The sequence below is a fragment of the Microchirus variegatus genome (genome assembly GCF_963457635.1).
Source record: "Microchirus variegatus genome assembly, chromosome: 12".
Lineage (NCBI taxonomy): Eukaryota > Metazoa > Chordata > Actinopteri > Pleuronectiformes > Soleidae > Microchirus > Microchirus variegatus.
The window spans coordinates 4,674,867-4,695,423 of record NC_139813.1 but is presented as its reverse complement, the minus strand read 5'-3'; the positions used below and the strand labels follow the sequence as shown (position 1 = coordinate 4,695,423).

Genomic DNA, 20,557 nt, shown 5'->3' with positions numbered 1-20,557 from the left:
CCTCTAAATGAACTGCAGAAAGCATCACCACTGAAGTGCCTAAAATAGTGGCAATAATTCATCATTAAACATATTTAAGGCAGTATTACGTCTACACCTTTGTTGGATTCACCCTTACAAATTCCTGTGTGCAACATTTCAGGCAAAATGACGGCAAAACAATAAGTGTTGGCTTCAATTTCAGTACAATCTTTCAAACAGTGCTAAAACATTCTACTCAATAACCGAGTCACGGTTTTCCTGTGGTGAACACTAAGACAAAAGGATATTGCTACTCTTATTAAAAAAAATTAAATAAAAATCAACAAACAAACAGGAAAAGCAAAAAACAAACAAGTCTGGTGATTCGAAGAGCAAGTGTTGCACTCATGGGGAAAACTCCTCTACAAAAAAAAAAAAACTGAAAGCCACGTCAAATGCTCCCTAACTCCCGGCTGTGTACAAGCACATGAGGTGTAGCACGGAAACACAAACCACTGCAAACAGTTCACACGGTTCAGTTTGCCTCAGTTCAAAGAGGGAGAGCTCAGGATTCACACCTAAAGTGTTTTTCCCTCTGTTTTGGATGAAAGAGAAGTTTTACCCTGTTGTCAAGTACAGATATAAGAGCAAAAAATAATTAAAATGTCACTATAAAAACTAAGTGAACCAATCAGAAAAAAACAAAGATGGCAAATAGACTAGATGTTTTTTTTGTTCTTTTCAAAGAAAATCCGTGAAAGAAACAGCATCAAACTCGTGTCCAATTTGATATGTGGTTGAGTTTGTAAAAACAAAGAAAGAACAAATAAGAGTCTCGTCCAGGTAGTTTTTTTTGTTGTTTTTTTGTCTTTGTCGCCCTTCTCCTCTCTTTACTGCCCTCTAAAGACTCGCACCACAATCCTTCACTGAGGAACAAAGGAATGATTTCACTCCGGACACAGCCGGAAGAGACAGACATGACAGATGTCTGTTTGCTTTGAAGATCCTGGTCACGTCCAGGACGCTGCTCCATTCCGTGTGAGTTTTTTTCTGCCCCTGCCCGAGGTGGAGGCCCATCCTAGTCACACCTGGACACCAGTGCCGTGAAGGTGCAGCATTTGGGCTCTCGCGGTCTGTATGCTGCTCATGATCTTCTTCTGATGGCCCACCAGTGTGATCCCCAAGCTCATCACGTCGCTGCAAGAGAGGAGGACACATCCATCAGTGCACCGGGACAAAAACCAGAGAGATTTACAGTTCATCAGGATTTTCATTGTTGTGAGGAAAGGAATGGAACAAAAACAGGCAGCTGAACACACACGTTTGCTTTTTCAATCACATCCTTATAGTTTTAAACATAAATTATGAATTGACAACAAAGAAAACTTTGATCTTTAGTGATCTTAGTCTTTTCATTTCTTACTCGCACGGAACATTTTATCGAGTGGAGACATGTTGAGATCTGGAAGGCAGCTCTTTTTAAAAAGATCACAGTATGGATTCATGTTGAAATTTGGATTTTCACATGTTCTCATCAAATAAGAATGAACAATAATGCAAAGTAATGCAGCCTTGGACAGGAACACACTTTGTGAGGATCTTTTATATTGATGAGGGATGTGAGACAGATTTAAGAACAATTTTCATTTTACACTGTGACAGGTTATCTTTAAAAAATGTTCAAACTAAACAAAATTGAAAAACACTCCAGGACAGTTATAGGAAAAAAAACACAAATGTACTGTAACCTTGCCATTTCTAAAAAAAGTGAAAAAAAATATTTGGGTGAAGCTAAACGTGGCTTTCACACACTGCTGAGCAAATGAACATAGTAATAATACTGCAGTTAAATGAGTAATTCTTTTAGCTGAATTAATTGGTTAATTAAATGTTACGTTTTTCAGTCAGTTTCAGCCTCATATGGCATGTGTTTTTATGTTTATTTTATTGTGTTGTGCGTGTTGTGTTATTGTGTTTTTTTAATTAATTAAACTGAATTTTCCTAAAAAATATTTTTTCTTTTGACATTATTATATTATTTTCACCAAAGAAAAGCATGTAATCAAAGTCTAATATTGAAACAGCTATACAGCTGAACATTGCTTCTATTATGTTATTTTGCATTTATCTCTATTTTTTGCTATGTTACGTGTTAGTGATATATGCTTGCATTATTATTATTGGTATATTTTGAGCACCTGCGTTTCACTACACTGATATAATGAAATGAAGAAAATGTACCTTATGTAAACAAAAGTTGCAAAAGCAAACTGGTGATTAGGTAGAGTTTGGGTTCGTGGAGTTTATGTACGTACAATAACAATGAGTTATATCATTTCTATATTTAAAGACAAACTTCACACCATTTAATTCTAATAATTTCTTCACTGTATTTTCATTTGAGCAAACAAACAAAACAACCCGACCAAATTGCCAAATGTGCTCCTTTAAGCCATGTTCTGTAAACGCATTTTAATTTCAAACAACACAAAAATATTTAATTGACTTTCATTGATATTGGACAATTTACGGACTAATATTGTAGTGAGAATAACCTGCCTTTTCTGGCTACACTATTTTATCAGCATAACATGTAAACATAGAGGAAAGTGTTCAGTTTGCATTATGAGCACATTAAAACAGGTGGCACAGGAGAATCAATAAACAGAGAGGCCCCTGACTAAATGTTATTACTATAATTTTATAATCTAGTCAGGGGCCTCTCTGTTTAATACTGCCTAGTTGTGTAATACGTTTATGACTATAATGTATCATAACAAGTGCACAATTAAAATAAAGGCCAAATAAAGGACACCTCTCTGCACATGCAGTAAATGAAGGTCCAGGCAAATTATATGAATATTTACAGTGAGTTACAGAAACTCCCAAGTCAGCCAAAACCGCGCTTGAACGTAAATTGCAAGAAAGTAGATTTTGACTTTAACTAGGTTTGGGTGGAAGGAAAGTGTAATTGAGATCACAGCGGAAACATGGATGTGCATTAATGTTCTCTGCTGATGCTTGAACCCTGGAGGGCTGCATATCTACTCACTCGATTGACATCCTGGCCACAGATTCCAGGGAAGTGTAGCCAGCCGCTGTGAAGTTGTCTCTGTATCGCTCCATCTTGATGGCTTCCAGCCACTCTCCCACCGAGCGGAAAGCGGTAAAGTCTGGTGTGTTCTGATCTAACAGTGGACTAATTGGTCTGCGGGATGAGCACAGGAAGATGTTGACGTCAGTTTGTGTGTGTGTGGGTAGGAAACATTTTACTAAAACAAAAAACCCCAAAAAACAATAAAACTGGAGGCTAAAGATGCCTCAATCCCAGTTTACTTTGTCCAATACCAATCGCTAGTGATATCAATATCACAACCTTGAGTATATGCCAATACAGACAACATCTTTGAAATCACTACATTTAGGCAGTAGAAGTTGGAGACATTTGAGACAAATGTCTCCAACTTCTACTGCATTTATTCAGGAAAAACAACACATTGTCCTTGTATCTTCAGTAGTATTACACTGCCAACACTCATTTTAATATGGAAAGACACTTATTTAAATGTTTAAATGTTAAGGTAACAAGTGCAGACCATTACGCTGAATGACAATTTGGCAAATTTTAATATTTTACTTGAATAGTTTTTGACACTCATTTCCAAAAAGGTATTTGCAATATTTAAATTAATAATGTGGGCACATTTAACATATTGTTATGAACATAGTAAATTTTTAAATTGCATTTGCATCTTGTCTATTACCGATTTACCAGCCATTAAAAAAAAAACCATAAAGCTTCATCTGTGAAATAAATAGAGAACAAAGTAGCAAATAAAGTAGTATTTTTAAAGTTTGTGCTTAGTCAAGCATTACTGTGAAATTTAGGATAGTTTTCTTTCCCCCAATATTTGACCCAGTGACTTTGTCCTGTATCAGACCAATATTGTTTTGGCTCAGTCCTTAGAGATGAGATAAAGCTATAACCAAAGTTGTCCAAAGGTGCAACAAATAGAGCATCAGTCAACACAATCTTAACAAATAGATACAGTCACATGTCACCTTTCTGCCACGGGAAATTTTTTTTGTTCAATATAATTTCAACTGCCGTATACGTTCGCCCCACACTGTCTCCTTATAGCAAAGTGCTTTTCTAACCAGCTATAACCTCCCGGTCTTAATCTCACCTCGTGAAAGTATGTTCTGACTGCAAATAGAATTCATTTGACAGGCGTCAGAGCGAGGTCTGGAGTCCCTGCTGCACTTTAACGTACCAGGAACTCATTATAGAGATTGATTTAAAAGCCCCAGCTATTGACCATAAAGCCATGGAAGCTGCTTTGGGGTATCGATCCCTGAGGATTTATCTTTCATCTGTGAACTACAGAGACTAAATCATGCACTGGACACTTTGGATCATCCGCTAATGCAGTAAAAAAATAAAAAAAAGTTTAAATTCTTCATTTCACAATGTCAGTCTGGGCTTTATTTCCTCACCTTGTACACGTTCCCACCGGGGTTTTTAAGGTGTTAGGGTTACGGATCATCTTATCAAGGATGCCGACTATCTGATCGAATTTGGGACGCTCTGCTCTGTCTTTCTGCCAGCAGTCCAGCATTAGCTGATGCAAGCCAGGCGGACAGTCCATGGGGGCTGGAAGACGGTAGCCCTCCTCTATCGCCTTAATGACCTGGAGAATGCAAAAATAAACAGATCATTAATGCCAGCATTTACGATCATCCTAAATCCCAAACCTCTTGTATCAATGTTTATTACACTAAACCCCTAATCCCCAGCCATAACCTTTAATTATAACCCTAACTGATGTATTACTCCTGCCATAATAACTTTGCTATCAGCCTTTGGTTAACCCTAACCCTTTACTATTATACAGAATAGCATATGGTGATTCTACAAGGCTTAGTTTAGCCTTTTAGAATTAGCATAAAGCCGACTCTTTAGACTACAGCCTTGGGTTTAAACCTAACCTTTACATGTCATCTTAACCCCAACTGTTAAATAGCAGCATTTGGTTTGAACCTGAAAGTAACATTTTAGTATCAACTTAAACTAAGTATCAGCTTTGGTTTAAATGTAAAAACTTAATATCAGCCTTTGTTTTGAACCTAAAACTAACCTTATACTCTCAGCTCAACCTAAACCTATTTAACATCAGCATGAAGTGTTTCAGATGCATGTGTGCAACAGACGTTGTTTGTAGTTATTCAAATTAGCCAGATTGCTGAGAGGTAGTCGACGAGCAACATGTTTGTGATCATTTCTTAAAACTACACCAATATACCAAACAGATACCGAGCAGGTCATGTCTGACTCATGCTAATGCTATTGCTAATGGTCCCTATTTCTATTTCCCTACAAAAACACTGCTAAAAGATACTTCTTCATTGAGAAATGTCAGGCAGTTCTGTATCATTCCAATGCCAACAAGCTCTATTGAGAATCCTGGCCTTGTTTTCAGTTATGTTGAACTTTAATTCAGCAGTTTGATTGCTGAGATGTGTGTTGGTTGTTTTTTTTTTTGTTTGTTTCACAACAGAGTCCAAATGAGAAACACAATAAATTTCACTTTGGACAAGTTTTAAAACAACCCATAATGATCGTCCTAGAGAAAATCTGAATGTAAATGAAGCCAAAGCTTCCACTGCAATAGTCATTTACATAGGTAAACTGCTTGTTTATTGCCTGTGCACACTGTTAGTCACATCTCAACAGTGAAACTGTTTGCAGATATTTACCAAGGTACTATATGGAATAGTGCAGACAGAGTTGTTTTGCTGAGAATCATTCCCAAGTCCTTTAAAAGTCAATAGCACAAAAAAAGTAAGTGCAGCCCACACTTTCATTGGAACCTCTTCCTCCCTTTTTCCTATTTCGTATGGATGAGGAGCCGTGTGTTTCTGAACACTGTATATTCATTAGCTATTCCTGTCAGGACCTCTCATACAACAATGAGTCATGGAGGGGAAAAGGTGTCAAAACAGCGAAAGTGTTGGGGAAAAATGCAAATCATGTTCTTCCAACATCCCCGGAGGATGTTTGCAGACAACTTGACAAAGTGCAAACATTTTCTGACATTGATGTCTGCCAAGTTGTGCAGTGGCAAACCACCACATACATTATTTCAGCATCCAGACATAGCATTTAGCATTTTAGCATTTCTAACATTGGACTGTTCAATCAGCAGGCCACTGCTTTGGAGGCTCGTAGAATCTTAATTATGTTTCGCCCCCCTGTGTTGTGGGGTAGTGAACACTGGACGCCATGCAGGAATCCTAAAGGCCAGAATCTGTTGCTTTCTACCATCAATCAAACTGTGTCAAGAGTCTGATGATAAGAACAGGCTGTAAGTGGTCTGGGTGCGTTCAGACTTCCTAAATGGGAGTTGGCCAGCATTTGTGGTGTGGTGTGTTTATATTTAAGCAAAAGTGATTTAGTTCACTTTAGGTTTAGTTTTTTTCTTTCTTTTTTTAATTCATCCAACGTAAATTATGTGCAATAATTGCAATGCTGACCATACAACAAGAATGATCTAAGCTAATTCCCTTTCAAGGAAGAAGTGAGCAGAATAAACGCAACAAATCCTTCTACCAGAGAAGGATTTCATTGGTAGAATGGAATCAGCTCTAAAGTCATTACATCACCGATGCCATATCACACCTCATTTCTCCAGTTTTTGACACAGAGTTTCCGTGAAATTCTTTTTTAATGTTTTGTGTGGTTGTATGAGGTACTGACACTCGGCCAATAACCAGGGCTGCAACTAACAATTATTTTGGTAGTTGACGAATAAGTCGAAATTTTTTTTCGATTCACCACTATTATTTCTGTTTATTCAGAGTTTACGTCCAAGAACCATCGGTCTCATTGTTTACTGTAACGATGTGTTCTACTTCCTCGCAGTAGTGCAATATATCCTGGTTGAGCCCCCAGTGTAAATGAATAAAACAGTATTTATTATTGAGGACATACACTGCGCTGCATGTATGCTGCTAACAACATTAGCATGTTCGCTGCTCAAACCCCATATAAGCTAACGGACTCAATGTTTTTGTAACAAATCAAATAACTTTTAAATGAATATGTTGTTTCTAAGCTATTGAATAAGCAAGATGCAGTAAGGTGGTCAATGTTCTGACATAAACCCACTTTTATTTCATTAATTCAGAAAGCAGTTGGTGTATACAATGGGAGAACAGGGCCGACTTCCCCGACACTTCCTGTAATGCATTGCAGTCACTGAACATAGTTCAGTCAGTTTTTTTGGTTCATCCAATTATGATAATGCAGATTGATTATGGCGATTGATTGCCACCCTAGTATTTGCCAATTCATTGTAATTATCTTGCCTCTTTGAACTGGAAACTAAATTTTGTAAGGCACTCACTCTCCCATGCCAAGTTCCATAGTGAAAATCATTGTTTTAAACTTGCTGGAACACATGAATTGTGGGTCTACTTCTGCATCATTGGCTAAGTTTGTGTCACCTCACTCAATCCAAAGGAATAATCTCAAACATTTAAGCCACAAAATAACCACTTTGAAGTTACTGTTGGAGGCAGAAGCAACTCCTGTGTGATGTGATGTAAAATCATTGATTTTCTCTCTGGACTTCAGTGTGGGGAGTGAGCAGTTTACAAGACAACACGGAAATTCAGTACCTTTCATGCAATCGCACTTTAAGTTTAAACGTCTAATATCGTACACCATCTTAATGCCAAAGCCAAGTTGCTGACATCACCTGGGAATATTTCTTAACACTTTACAAATCTCACCTAAAGCTCCAGACGACTCTGAAAGTGTTTGCACTTGATGTTGAACTAAGAATGATGACACCATCTGTTTGTTTGTGTAGTGCTGCTTTAACATCAGAACTGATTCTACACATCCACTACAGTTCAGTAAATGCTGGATAAACTTCTAAATATGCACACTCTCACTGTTTCCAAATGCAGTAAGTCATTTTGAAGTGGAATTTAAATCTGCATGACAAGTTACATATAATAGCACCATCAAACCCGTGTTGTTGGGAGTGCTTTTTTATGCCATTCACATTTCAGCAGCTTTTCCTTCCAATAAATGTGCACTGCAAGAATAAAAAGACAGAGACTTCTTGAACTAATTAAAGCCAAGTTTACTAACCCCACTGAGCTGTAGTCATGAGGGTCCTGCACGAAAACCTCAAAGAAAAACGCAGACTGTGATTTTCTAAGTTTCACTGAGATGACTTCATTACGGATAATTAGAGTAGAATGTCGGACAATCTTGTATCCTTACTCTTTTCATTATCCTGAGTTAGTTTCGGCAGTAAAAATCAGGTGAGACCAAAATTCATTTTCTACCATTCTTTATACTAGTATGTATTTGTTAGTCAATAATTATTAAGTATTTTGATATTTGAGATTCTAAAGAAACCAAAGAAACCCAAGACTCACATGACAGAGCTACAAGTAATAGCTTTTTTTTCTTTTTAAATGATTTGCCTTTAAAATGTATTAATCTATTGTTGAATTAATCTATTGACAAATTATTATTATTATTATTTTTTTTAATATAAATTACAGTTAGCGCTATAGGAATAATCAATAATCATATGAATATCTGACAATCTGTTTGTTTGATGATGAAAGTAACTGACTACTGAAACTAAAGTTTGTACGGGTCAAGCTATGAGAATTTAATAGATTGGAACTTAAAAGATCACAAAATATTCCATAACCCCAATACTAACTCAATCCTAATGTGTATATTCCGAGTTCGGCTGTAAATGGTACACAGCAATACAGTATTTCTTTCATGTCTTCAGCTAGTTTCTACTTTATGGTCTGTTGTCCACCGACTCAGTGGCAACACTGTTGTGTTAGTACTTTTACAATCAGGCAGTAACTCACGTCTTGATTGGACATGTCCCAGTAAGGCCGTTCTCCATAGGACATCACCTCCCACATGACAATACCATAACTCCACACGTCACTGGCGGAGGTGAATTTACGATACTGGATGGCTTCTGGCGCCGTCCATCGCACAGGGATTTTGCCGCCCTGTTCAGTAAAATGCAGGTCAGTGGCTGGATTAAATATCAAATTCAGTACATCTTGCATAATTTCCCTCGGGATAAATAAAGCATCTTGAATCTTGAATTGAATCCCCTTCCCCTAAAATGTGAATCAGCGAAGAGTTCTGCGATTAAACACGGGGTCAAAACAAAAGTCAATTTATTTAAAATGATGTTAATGATTTAAAAACAACAGTGTATTTTTCATCTGAGAGAGTCTGGACACATATTTCAATTTTTTATTCTAGATACTTTGTTCATGTTAATGTTTTTTAACAAGTAGTATGTCCTCATTTCTTTGATTGAGAAACTCCCCATGAAACATTAAAGAAGTGTTATAAATACAGATTGCATGGAAATGTACTCATATCTCAGGAATAATCTCAGTAATCTTTTTGTATGATGTGTTTCAGCTGCTTGTTTAAAGTTTAACTTTAATTTTCTTCTAAATCTAGTGCTTTTATTTATATATTTATTTATTTATTTAATTTTCCTCTAAAGTATTGTAATTGGGTCTGGCTACTGTTGAAGCCTATGATTCTAGTGTAGTTTAAGGTATGGTTAATGTATGATTAAACAATCCTTTTGTTACAACCTCAGTGATATCAGGGGTCTTCCTAATGGCTTGTGACTGGATTATAGAGCATTTGCAAATTATTAGTTAGCTTTTCCAGAGATGGGCCTGATCCAATCTGATATCAGGTGCCAATATAGAATAAACTGACTTGTCAGATATCATACTGATTTTACAGATCTACAGACCAATCCAGACCAAGGCCAGATTCATAGTCTGATGGTTTTATTAATAATAAAAACATTGTGCAATGCAATTGCAACATGTTTGTTGTGTTTGTTTGTCCCTTGATGGGGGTCGCAAACATTGGTTATGACCTTTAAAACTCTTGATAAAGGTTGTTTTATTCAAACTTTGTAACTTAAATGCATGAGGTGCAGACTACGAGGGCATTCAATTGCATTCTTGTCCTTTTTTCATGATGATTTAGGAATTGTGAGTGGCCTCGGTGTGGAAAGAGAAAGTGCTCTTAGTGACTCACAGTTGTTGTGTAGACGGCCTCTGGATCGTCGTCGATCACCCGCGACAGGCCAAAGTCGGACACTTTGCATACGAGATTGCTGTTGACGAGGATGTTTCGCGCAGCCAGATCTCGATGGACGTATCCCATATCGGAGAGATACCTCATCCCCGCCGCTACGCCCCGCAGCATCCCCACCAACTGGATAACTGTGAACTGACCATCATGTTTCTGCACGGCACAGAGAAGCACAGGTGGGTCAGGCATCTTTGCTGACCGTGAGGGGGGAAAATGTAGGTCACAGCACTGCGGCAGCTCTAGCACAAGATTTATGATATTTATGCCACGCGCAGATCCTCCTGCTGACCGACTGCCTGCTCTTTCTCGAAAAATGTAAAGTTAGAAAAAAACGCTGCTTTGATCCTCGTGTGCTTCGGAGGTGATACGTACCCTGAGGAAAGCATCTAATGAGCCGTTCTCCATGTACTCAATGACAATCATAACCGGTTTCCCTGGAGACAAAGAGAAGAGAAAGACAAAGAGTTGGACAAAAAAGGGGCTATGATTAAGATACCTGAATTTTAGTTTGCTAACAAAGTGCACGCAAAATAAATAAATGTGCTGAAACAGCTTCCAAAAGTTATTTTTAGCCACGTGTTCATTGGCTTTTAATTAAAAGTTACCATCTGCTGCCTTTATTACAGCACCTAAATGAGAAAATGAAAACAGGGATTGTGGCTGATTTAATCAGATATAATGCCCCCCCCCCCATCCCCTCGACTACAGTGCTTTTACCTCCCAAAGCTAAAATACTCTGATTATTAGGATTTGAATTAGTACGTCTGAAACAATTAATTGAGAAGTAATCAGATAAATGCAGACTATTTTGATTGCTTAAGCTTTTGTTTCATGTCGCTTAATATCACTTTTTTTGTGCAATACAATAATACTGATATCAGCATCACAATTTTAAACTAATAGTGATACAGATACCAATCAAATTAATTAATTCATTTTAAACTGTTAGCGTTTTAAAAAAAAACACACATGACTTTGTGAAAAGTCTGTTAAAAAAAGCATATATGTGACATTGAGGGGTTTTCAGATGGTACCACATTTGAAATTTTTCTTTTTATAACCCACTGATTGTTGACCTGTATTGGACAAATACTGAGTATCATACCAATATGCCAACATTTTCTGGACCAAACAGCTAATCAAATAATAATTAAAAAAAAAAAATAAATCCTTAGCAGCAGGCCTAAATTTACATGCCCATCTCAGCCTTTCAGTGTGTTTACCTCTGGTCACAACACCTTCCAAATGAACCACATTGGGATGGTCAAACTGTCCCATAATGCTGGCCTCGCACAGGAAGTCCCGCCTCTGCTTCTCTGTGTAGCCCACTTTGAGTGTCTTGATCGCGGCCGACACGTCACGCTTTCCGGGCAGCTTCAGTCGGCCACTGCACACCTCCCCAAACTCTCCTGTAAAGGGATGACACCGTGTGTGAGTGAGGCATTGATGTGCTACGTTAAAAACAAAGACAAATCAAGCACTTCAAAGTGACAAATGTATTAAGTCTATAGTTTGAGATAAAGGAGGTGCTGTGCTGGAATACAAATTGGTGAGTGATATATTGTTATACTCAAGAGCGTGTAACCAAGACCTATTATAAGAGCAGCAGGTGCATAGTTGCATAGATATTGTCACTGACCGCCTCTGTAAAACCCATGTGGCAGCAATTTTTCTGGAATGTCTCTGCAACTGCCTCCAGCAGACACACATTAATTGCAATTAACTTTTTCCCCTTCTTTCCAATTGCACTATCAATATACAATGCATGAAGCTGTGTCCCTACTCAAGGTGTAAATATTTGCCTGTCAGTGTGATGTATGAGAGCATGGAGTGACTAAACAGTGGAAGATAGGCTCACCTGCTCCAATAACCCGCTCAATTTTAATGCAGGAGGCGTCCAGCTCCTTTGCAAATTGATGGACAGCCCTGCTCGGGTCCTCGTACGTCTCGGGGTCAATGTAGGTTTTGGTGCCTGGAAATTTGACTGTAGAAATGTAAGAGGATTACTGTTAAGATTAAATATGCACACTGTGCACCGCAGCGGGCACTTGACAGGCAAAAAGATTACAGAGAGCAGTGGTTCAGAGGGAGCTGCTGAACAGTAAGTGGCCTGTGTCAGAAGGGCTTTCACACGAGGAAATTCATCACAAAAGGGAAGAAAAGATTTCAGTAACCCGTATGTGGGGGTTTCTATGAGGCTGCTATGAGGTTACTTTCACCTCCCAGCAGCTAAGATTACCAAAATGAAGAAGGATCTGTCTCAACGGGCACCTTAGTTCATCTACTCGTCATATCTTGGAGGTTTTAAACCACATGATGTCATTCTGGGAAGGCAGGCCTCTTCTCCTAAATTCTCCTCAACGCTCCACTTTTTCAATTTCAGTTTGATGTACTGCCCTAAAACTCCAGAATGTCTCACAGCAATATGTTCTGTTGTACAAGTTACAACAGTGATTCAACTTTTTTTCTTTCTTCTTAATAAATCATTTAATAAATAAAAACTACAGGAAAACTACCAACAACCACAATTCACAACTGTTTTATGTTTTTGAGATGGTGATTTATATGACTACAGGACTATCTCATAGAGAGACAGACATTTGATCGATTCTGTTGAGACTAAAGCCCAATTTATACTCCTGCGTAAAGTGCTCTACGTAGGTTACGCAGAGCCCTCTGCGTTGACGGAGAGCCTCTCCGAGAGTCGCTGCGTCGTCTCCGGCTGCAAAAAATATATTTTAAGTGTCTGTCACTCCGTCAAGGGGCAACGGAGACGGCAAGAGCTGCGATTGGTCCTCAGGACAGGCCGAGCTAAGCTGCTCTGTCTGATCACTGCTGACAACACTGCCAAACTATAAATACGTCATATCTTAATACACACATGTTTAGACTCTAAATGGCTAATTTCTCGCCTCAAATTATCTTAAAACTGCGTTCCGTGACACAGAAAATTGAGAAACAGCCACAGTTTCAATTTTATTCAGCTGCAACAACAACAGTCTTTCTGACTCTTTCTCTTGGACGCCATTGCTTGGTAAGATTTTAGGATGCCAAAATCACCAAATAAAACATTTGAACTCACTCAATGAGGCAGCAGTGGATCATAAACTCTGGTGTGCCTTGATGTAAAATCCCAGATTTTCTCTGTGGACTTTGGTGCAGAAAAATTTGCAATTTAAAAAGCAAAACAGACAGTTTCCTGTGATTACGGAGACCGGATTTTAATACAACGTGATTGTTGATACAATAGGTTGGTTTAAAAGTAATAAAAAAATATATAAATAATACATTTTTTAGTGGAAATGTATGTTCTAAATGAATCTGTAAAGCTGACAATAAAGCAAAATGATTGTCTTTTAATTAAAGATCTTCACAGGTCCAACCTGAAACTTGAGAACTGATTCGAGACCTGCAGGGATTCAGATCCACATCTCGTATTGTCACATGAGAACCGTAATATATGACACAACCCCAGAAGTAACTGGGTCCTTTTGAATCTATGCAGACTTTTTTAAATAATTGATAGATTTTTTTTTACACCTCCAATATAATAACAGGTTCATCTTTAAAAAACAAATATAATATTTGTTTATAATAGAGTTCCTATGTGGTAGAATCTTCTGCAGCTACCGGAGTTTGTTGACAGCACAGACAGCAGTGAGGCTGCAACAAACTTTGGAGACTAAATCATTTATTCACACGGTGTATGTTGATCTACAGATGACAATAAGTAATTATACTCCCTGACAGTGGGGTCAGCACTGAACACCACGACAGATAAAGTAATAAAGCTCTGCGGTCTGTTCGCTACAAATGCCGCTTTATCTAGCTTTATCTATCATGGAGCAACTCTCAATGAAAGCAAATGAGATTTTTGTGCGGAAGTGGGGCGCTGCATTTTTAATTATTTTGCTTGACTGATGCCTCAGGCGAGACGTTTAGGATTTTGTTAAAAAAGAGAGAAAAAATGAAATTCCATGCAATTTCAAATAACGCTGATATGCGCCTGCTTCATGAATATCCTTGAGGAGAGAGAAATAGTGTGTGTGTGTGTGAGAGAGAGAGAGAGAGAGGAAGGAGTTTGAAGAAAAGAAGGAAAACCCAACAGGGTTAGGTAAAGTTCAGAGACAGGGTAGGGGGGTTTACAGTTCTGCAAAGTGCTCCAAATTAACAGCAAATTACAGTATTATGGACTATTAAGTGAACATACGACCCATGGGGCCTATTATACACCATATTTTAAATTTCTCTGATAACAATATAACCTGTCAACTTTAAAATATAATGAGTGCCGAGTAAATAGTGGAGCCACTGCGACTGAAGAGCGGGCTCACCAGCTGGAAATGCAACTTATTCTCAAGTGAGGAGGGCCAGCATGTTGTAATGCATTGTGCAGTGGCGGCAGCAGTGGTGGCAGCGGCATGAGGAGATTTCCCTCCACTTGGTCCCGTAATTGTTTTGTCCATTCAGGATGTCAGCGGATCTGATAGGAGACGTCTTATCGCCGCTACGTGGCAGACAAATTGGGTCTATATGTCGAGTGTGCGTGCGCTATCTGGCTCCTGTCGCCGCGGCAGCCTCTTGTCATTTGATATTGCATCGAGAGATCCCTCTGTTAAGCTCGACACTTGTTTGTGTTTTCTCACTTTTTCCTTCCTTCCTTCCTTCCTTCCTTCCTTCCTTCCTTCCTTCCTTCCTTCCTTCCTTCCTTCCTTCCACTCTGCCACAGATATAACCTGTGGTGAGCTGCTGAGGTGGATCTGTCAGACACTTAACAGTAGCCGACCCGGACTCCCCAACACTGCCTCTGCTCTAGCTGCGACCCCCTTGACCCTCTGTTTCCAAATCAGCAGTTTGCCTACAGCGTGAATCATTACAGCTCCACTCGGGGAAGCTGCATCTCCAGGGGCATCATTACAGACAGTGTGTGAGTGTTTAAAAAAAATAAAAATCCCCTTTTACTGATAGCAGTGTACACCATAAACTATGTCACTTGCAATTCAAGTTATGGCTTTAAAGAACACTCTTTCCTCATGGGTTGGCCTTCACCGCCACAATGATAGCTGTCACATTCATGCTTTCCTAGTTTCCTGACTACTTCATCTCTCCGCACGCAGAAAGCAGCCAATCAGCAGCAGATTTCAGGCCGATTGTTCCCAGTTTTGACTCCAATTAAATGAGTGGGGATGTAACAGTGAGGCCTGCTGGTGCTAATGGGTTTTAAAGGACCAGTGTGTAAAAAGTCAGCAGGATTTATTGTCAAAAATTTAATATACTACCAATTACCATGTATTTGTGAGCACACAATTGGTTTAAAATAGAAATAGTTTGGTTTCCGTAGCTTTAAAATGGTGGTGCATGAATGTTTCATTCAAACCATTGTCAAATGAGTTCAACCAATGTTAAGCTCGCTCTCTCTGTGTTTCCCAGCATCAGGGTTTATAGATCTTATGCCACCTAGCAACATTCCTACACAGCACACAGGAAGTGATTCTTTTTAGATGGAGGCAAAAGCAACATTGTAACAGTAAAGCTGCAAGGAGTATTATTGAAAACGTGTGAATTCTACTGCTCCAAAAAGTTGTTCATCAGTTTGACAGTATAAATGCTATCAGGTCTGATAGTGTTGCTTCACAAAGCTCTTTTTCAGATGATGCCCATCACATGACAATTTAGTAATTTAGGTAAACAGAGCAATATCTGAGAGTTACTAATGTTGCTCAAGTATTGTTGACGTGATGTTTAGTGAGTGTCACCATTGTTAGGTGCACTTTTTCTGCCAAAAACGGGGAGAACGACTTTCTCCCAGCTCCGTTTGTGCCGTGTGGTGTTTGATCTTAATGCATAAACTAGATTTGATTGGACAGCGTTTGTGTTGTAGAATATTTGCATAGCATGTTTTCATCGGTAACCGCTCGCCATGCTGCTTGGAAAGTTAAACAATTTGCTATTTCTGCATGAGCAGACCCACAATGCAATTCGGCAATGCTTAACACCACTGCATTCAAAGTGAATGAGAAGCATTTCAGCTGACTCCACCACTCTGTATGTACAAGTCGGCCATTCAATGTCACTAATTCTTACACAGTGGGCCTTTAAGGCACCTTTCTAGTCAATATGCAATTATATGCACACATAAACTCATACAGTTTCATCACTTTCAGTATGTGTGTGTGTGTGTGTGTGTGTGTGTGTGTGTGTGTGTGTGTGTGTGTGTGTGTGTGTGTGTGTGTGTGTGTGTGTGTGTGTGTGTGTGTTGGTGTTGATGAATGCAGGCACTCACACTGGAAGTAGAGCTCCTCATCTCCCTCCTGATCCGCTTTGCTGTACCCGCAGTGCCTGCATGGAGGAGGTAGAGAGAGAGAGAGAGAGAGAGTGATGAAATCAACTGATTGGTGCAGGGAGAAATAAACGCCCTAAATTACAAGAATCTTAATGTGGCGACTAACGCTGTGCATGACAAATCTCTTATGAAACCCGGCTGAGCAGCAGGAGCTGTGTGAACCCAGCAGCCTCACAGCCTGGGGAAGGTAACATGAGCATCTTATCATGCAACACACATCAAACAATACACATACAGTACAATGTAAAGGACTGTTCAACATTCTGCTAATATTGATTTATAACATCAATGTGCTGAAGGTTCCCTCAAGCAGGTGGCTAGCCACAAGTGATGGATGTGCACTTTCATTAGATGAAAAAAAAGAAGAAAAAAAACATTGTGTTTGTATGCAGCGGGTCTCCATTGTGCATGCAGCATTCTTTCACTCTACAGCCTCATCCTGTTTTCACTGCCTTCACGCTCTGGCCCTGTGACATCTTCCACGACATGTATAAGCTTGGAGCGTCAGGATATTTTCAGCTCCTCTGAACTCTGGATCCAGACAGGAAGTGCACCTGTACTTCACATTTTTTTTTTTATCGTGGATTGATGTTTTATTCAGCTGACATGTGACTCAGCAGTATCAAGGATGTTGGGTCATAGGAGATTTGTTTGGGCCCCTAACACATTTGCAGAATACCTCCAACTTTTAGTTAAGATTAAATTGTATATATTTTCAATAACATCTTTAGGGAATTATCTGTTTACCAATTCAAAAATGATATTAGTTGTTAGAGATTTACAGGCTATAAATGTGTCACTACATTATGCACAAATTTGCTCTTGTCACATTTTATATCCTGATTTGGGTTTCAAAAAGTTCAAAAGTTATTGTTATGTAGAAGGTTTTGTAAACAATGGTGTAATATGCCAGAGTCTCTTTTGTTTGTTTGGGAAACAGTGGCCTTACACCATTTTGTTATATGAAACATCTTAGCAATTATTTGCGAAAATAACCAACAGATTGAAAATAGGATATGAAATAATTAATAATAATATTAGTTGTAGTCCAGCATAAATTGGCTCAACTAACCACCCTTTATACTCACCCCTCTGAGGTGCCACATCATTGTGATTGTGGGATTTGTCACCTTTTACCCGATTATCAGACACAATTGGGTTCTTTTTCTGTCAGCCTCTGCTGTAATTTCAGCTCATAGTGGGTCTGGAAATGTAACCAGATGCTGGTGGGACTTGCGTGTAATCCCTCACATAGTGTTTTAGTGGCTGTAATAGCTTGTCTCACTGAACAGGAGAGCTGAGTATTTGTCCAGTCAGCCTCTGCATCTTCTCCAGGCAATTCAGTGCAGGTGAAATAAAAGTCTCCAGGACAAGCATGTTGGCAAGCACTGCTAAATCATTACTTATGGACACACTGCTGGAGTGACCGTCAACAGCAGTTCTCAGTCTCTGCAGCTCAGTTTTTTTTTCCTTCTCAGTCGGCTGTGGAGAGTTGTGACCACAAGAAAACAAACCAGTTTGTCTGGGCATGTTGTCTCTCTGGACTGTTTGATTTAGCCTCTTAAGTCTGTTTTCGTCCAGTTCAGATAAATGTATTCAGCCTCCAGCATTATCTGCCAATGCGTTTTCCTCTTTGCCCTCAAAAGTGTTCCCACAGAAGACGGTAAGACCGCAGTGAAAGTTAGCTCTGTGTCCACAGGTTTAGCTTCGCCATACTGGTGCAACAATAGTTCAACAAGCCCACAAACAGTCTGTGTTGTTGTTTCTTGGTCACAGTTGTGGTTTGGTGTGTTCAGCTCATAAGAAAGAAGAAGGAAAAAAAAAGCTTTTCGCTCATTTTTTGCTTGTTTGCAAGAGTCACTGTAAGATTCCATGGTTTCCATGGTCTTTAAATGTGTTAAATAATAACACATTTAAATCATTACATTTACTCCGTTGCTACAGGTGGCAAAGCTATGAACAATCTGTAAAGCTCCGAGGTCTATCAGTATCTACATGGCAATAAAGTCAGTGGTGTTTTGTTAAAGGAGGTGGGACACAATCAGATTCATTTAAAAGCAGACAAAGAGCCAAGTCAGTGTCCCGCATCACCAAACGAAGAGTTTTAGTTTCAACATCAATGTTTGCAAACTCGAGGATGATCATGCACTGCAGGACCTGCGCGATCACCTCCAGGAATAGGTTGATATGTAAATATTTTTTGTTTTTGTTTTTTAGTCCAGCAGCAATCTCTATTTTTACATAACGATGCAAAATGCCACAATTATCCTTCAGTAACAGACGTCTACTGTCACCAGTGTGTGGAAACCAATGACCTATATTGTTTATTAATACAAAAGACTGGAGGTTATACCACAATATCTACAGTGGTATTACATTAACCATTGGAGCAGTATTTCCCAAAACTTCCTATATGTGGAAACAAACATATCATAACCCACATCAAATCATTTAGAGCAATATATACTACCATTTTAAATAGGTAAACAAATGATTTCCAAGAAACGTTTGGTAAATTAATTAAAACCTAATTGTATCCATATTATTTAAAACATATAGAGATACATCTTAACACTAAACGGTTGGTTAAGCCCTTTGGGGACCCAAAAAAGCTGGGTGCTGGGTTTTGATAATCACATTACTGTTATTGCATGGGTTTGATTTTGATAAAACTTTACTTTCAATATATATATATTTTTTATTTTACTTTTTGAAAAGTTGTGGTTGATATGTCTGAAAAGTCTGCATTTAATAATCCTTGACACATTTGAGTGAAATTATCACAGCAGCAAATGGCTGTTATTTTTACATGATCGCCACAGATTTATAGATCTTTGTGTGCCTTTGCAAATGTCTCCATTACTGATTACAGTGGAATGTGTACTTCTATAAATTCCTATGATTCAGAAAGAGAAGGCATGCCATTTTTGACAAACAAGAGGCTAATTGTGTAAAGCTCTGGTGAAATGCCAATTCGTGCAGATGAGCACACAGATGAAGCATGTGAGGAAATGGTGATAATGACAATAGGCAGAGTGCTTTGTGAGCATTGGCACACACTTCATCCTGCCCTCAGGTTCTCAAACACACACAGGAAGGCAGAACCAAAGCTTTCTCGCTCTCCAGTTCTTGTCTGATAATGGCTCTTCACAAAAAATGGCTTAACATTTTTATTTTGGGGCTGGAGGGTGGGTAAAAAAAAAAAAGCATCACAACCCATTGCCATAAGCATGCCACGAGATGATGGGTGCACATGTGCGCGTGCATATGTGCACGTGACGACTCAAGAGGCCTGTGAGTGACAGAAAAGCTAATTGACAAGCGCAGACTCACAGGAGCGGAGAGTCAATGGGGCCCGCGAGAGCGTACCTTCTCCCGATGATGAAGCCGAATACCATGAAGACCAGGATGATGGTCCCCGCCACGGCCACCACTGCTATGATGATGACGGGGTTCTGCTCGCTGGAGACGATTGCAGCTGATGACACACACAGACAGAAAGATATGAGAAAGCACAGTGTGAACTTCGGCACATCAAAGAGCACAATCTACATGACATACTTGAGCCCAATGAGCAGCGTGGAGATTGATAACCCTCCCCCACCTCCTCTTCTCTGTCATAGAGGAGGAGGAGGGACACTTCTATTTTTGAGCAGTCCTCACACACGCACACACACACACACGGCTCTACTGTTTCAGAAAGTGGGCTTAATAGTCCCAGACGGCAATGGCAATGCCCTTCATCTCAAACAAAGACACATTCAGGTTGGATTGTTTCCCCATTCAGAGCTCTCATAGTGCTCGGATTGTTTGCATTGACACACTGACAATTGCTCTGCGTATAAAGTCAATGCACACAAGCAGTGTATTTGGTGGGTTGGGGGGTTGAAGTTATGCATTTTAAATCGAGTATATCCAAGGTGTTTCTTTAGCCTTGTTTTATTTATTTTTTCTGGAAGGGATGGGGGATGAAAAACCTGGTGACATTTGATCAGCTGTTACTCAATCACGCTTCAATATTTTACCAACTGTCTATTCTGGAATGAGGTTGGAGGACTCAACTGTCA

At 39.2% G+C, this 20,557-nt stretch overlaps 1 protein-coding gene across 5 annotated transcripts in view; it reads right to left on the bottom strand.

Moving 5' to 3' along the window:
* Positions 1-1,043: 1,043 nt before the first annotated feature.
* Positions 1,044-20,557, bottom strand: part of epha7 (eph receptor A7) — a gene marked incomplete at its 3' end in the record, with an annotated part of 96,814 nt that continues 77,300 nt past the window's right edge. The window contains exons 6-15 of one of the 5 annotated variants that reach the window (XM_083898774.1): positions 19,824-19,968; positions 16,431-16,486; positions 12,006-12,131; positions 11,371-11,556; positions 10,520-10,581; positions 10,091-10,300; positions 8,872-9,021; positions 4,459-4,652; positions 3,014-3,169; positions 1,044-1,158 (exon numbers count right to left, since the gene is read on the bottom strand). In XM_083898774.1, coding sequence (XP_083754900.1) covers positions 1,044-1,158; positions 3,014-3,169; positions 4,459-4,652; positions 8,872-9,021; positions 10,091-10,300; positions 10,520-10,581; positions 11,371-11,556; positions 12,006-12,131; positions 16,431-16,486; positions 19,824-19,968 — 1,400 coding nt within the window. Of the gene's footprint in view, positions 1,159-3,013; positions 3,170-4,458; positions 4,653-8,871; positions 9,130-10,086; positions 10,301-10,519; positions 10,582-11,370; positions 11,557-12,005; positions 12,132-16,430; positions 16,487-19,823; positions 19,969-20,557 lie in introns of all 5 variants that reach the window. The other 4 variants (XM_083898775.1, XM_083898773.1, XM_083898776.1 and 1 more) reach the window with 4 other exon arrangements.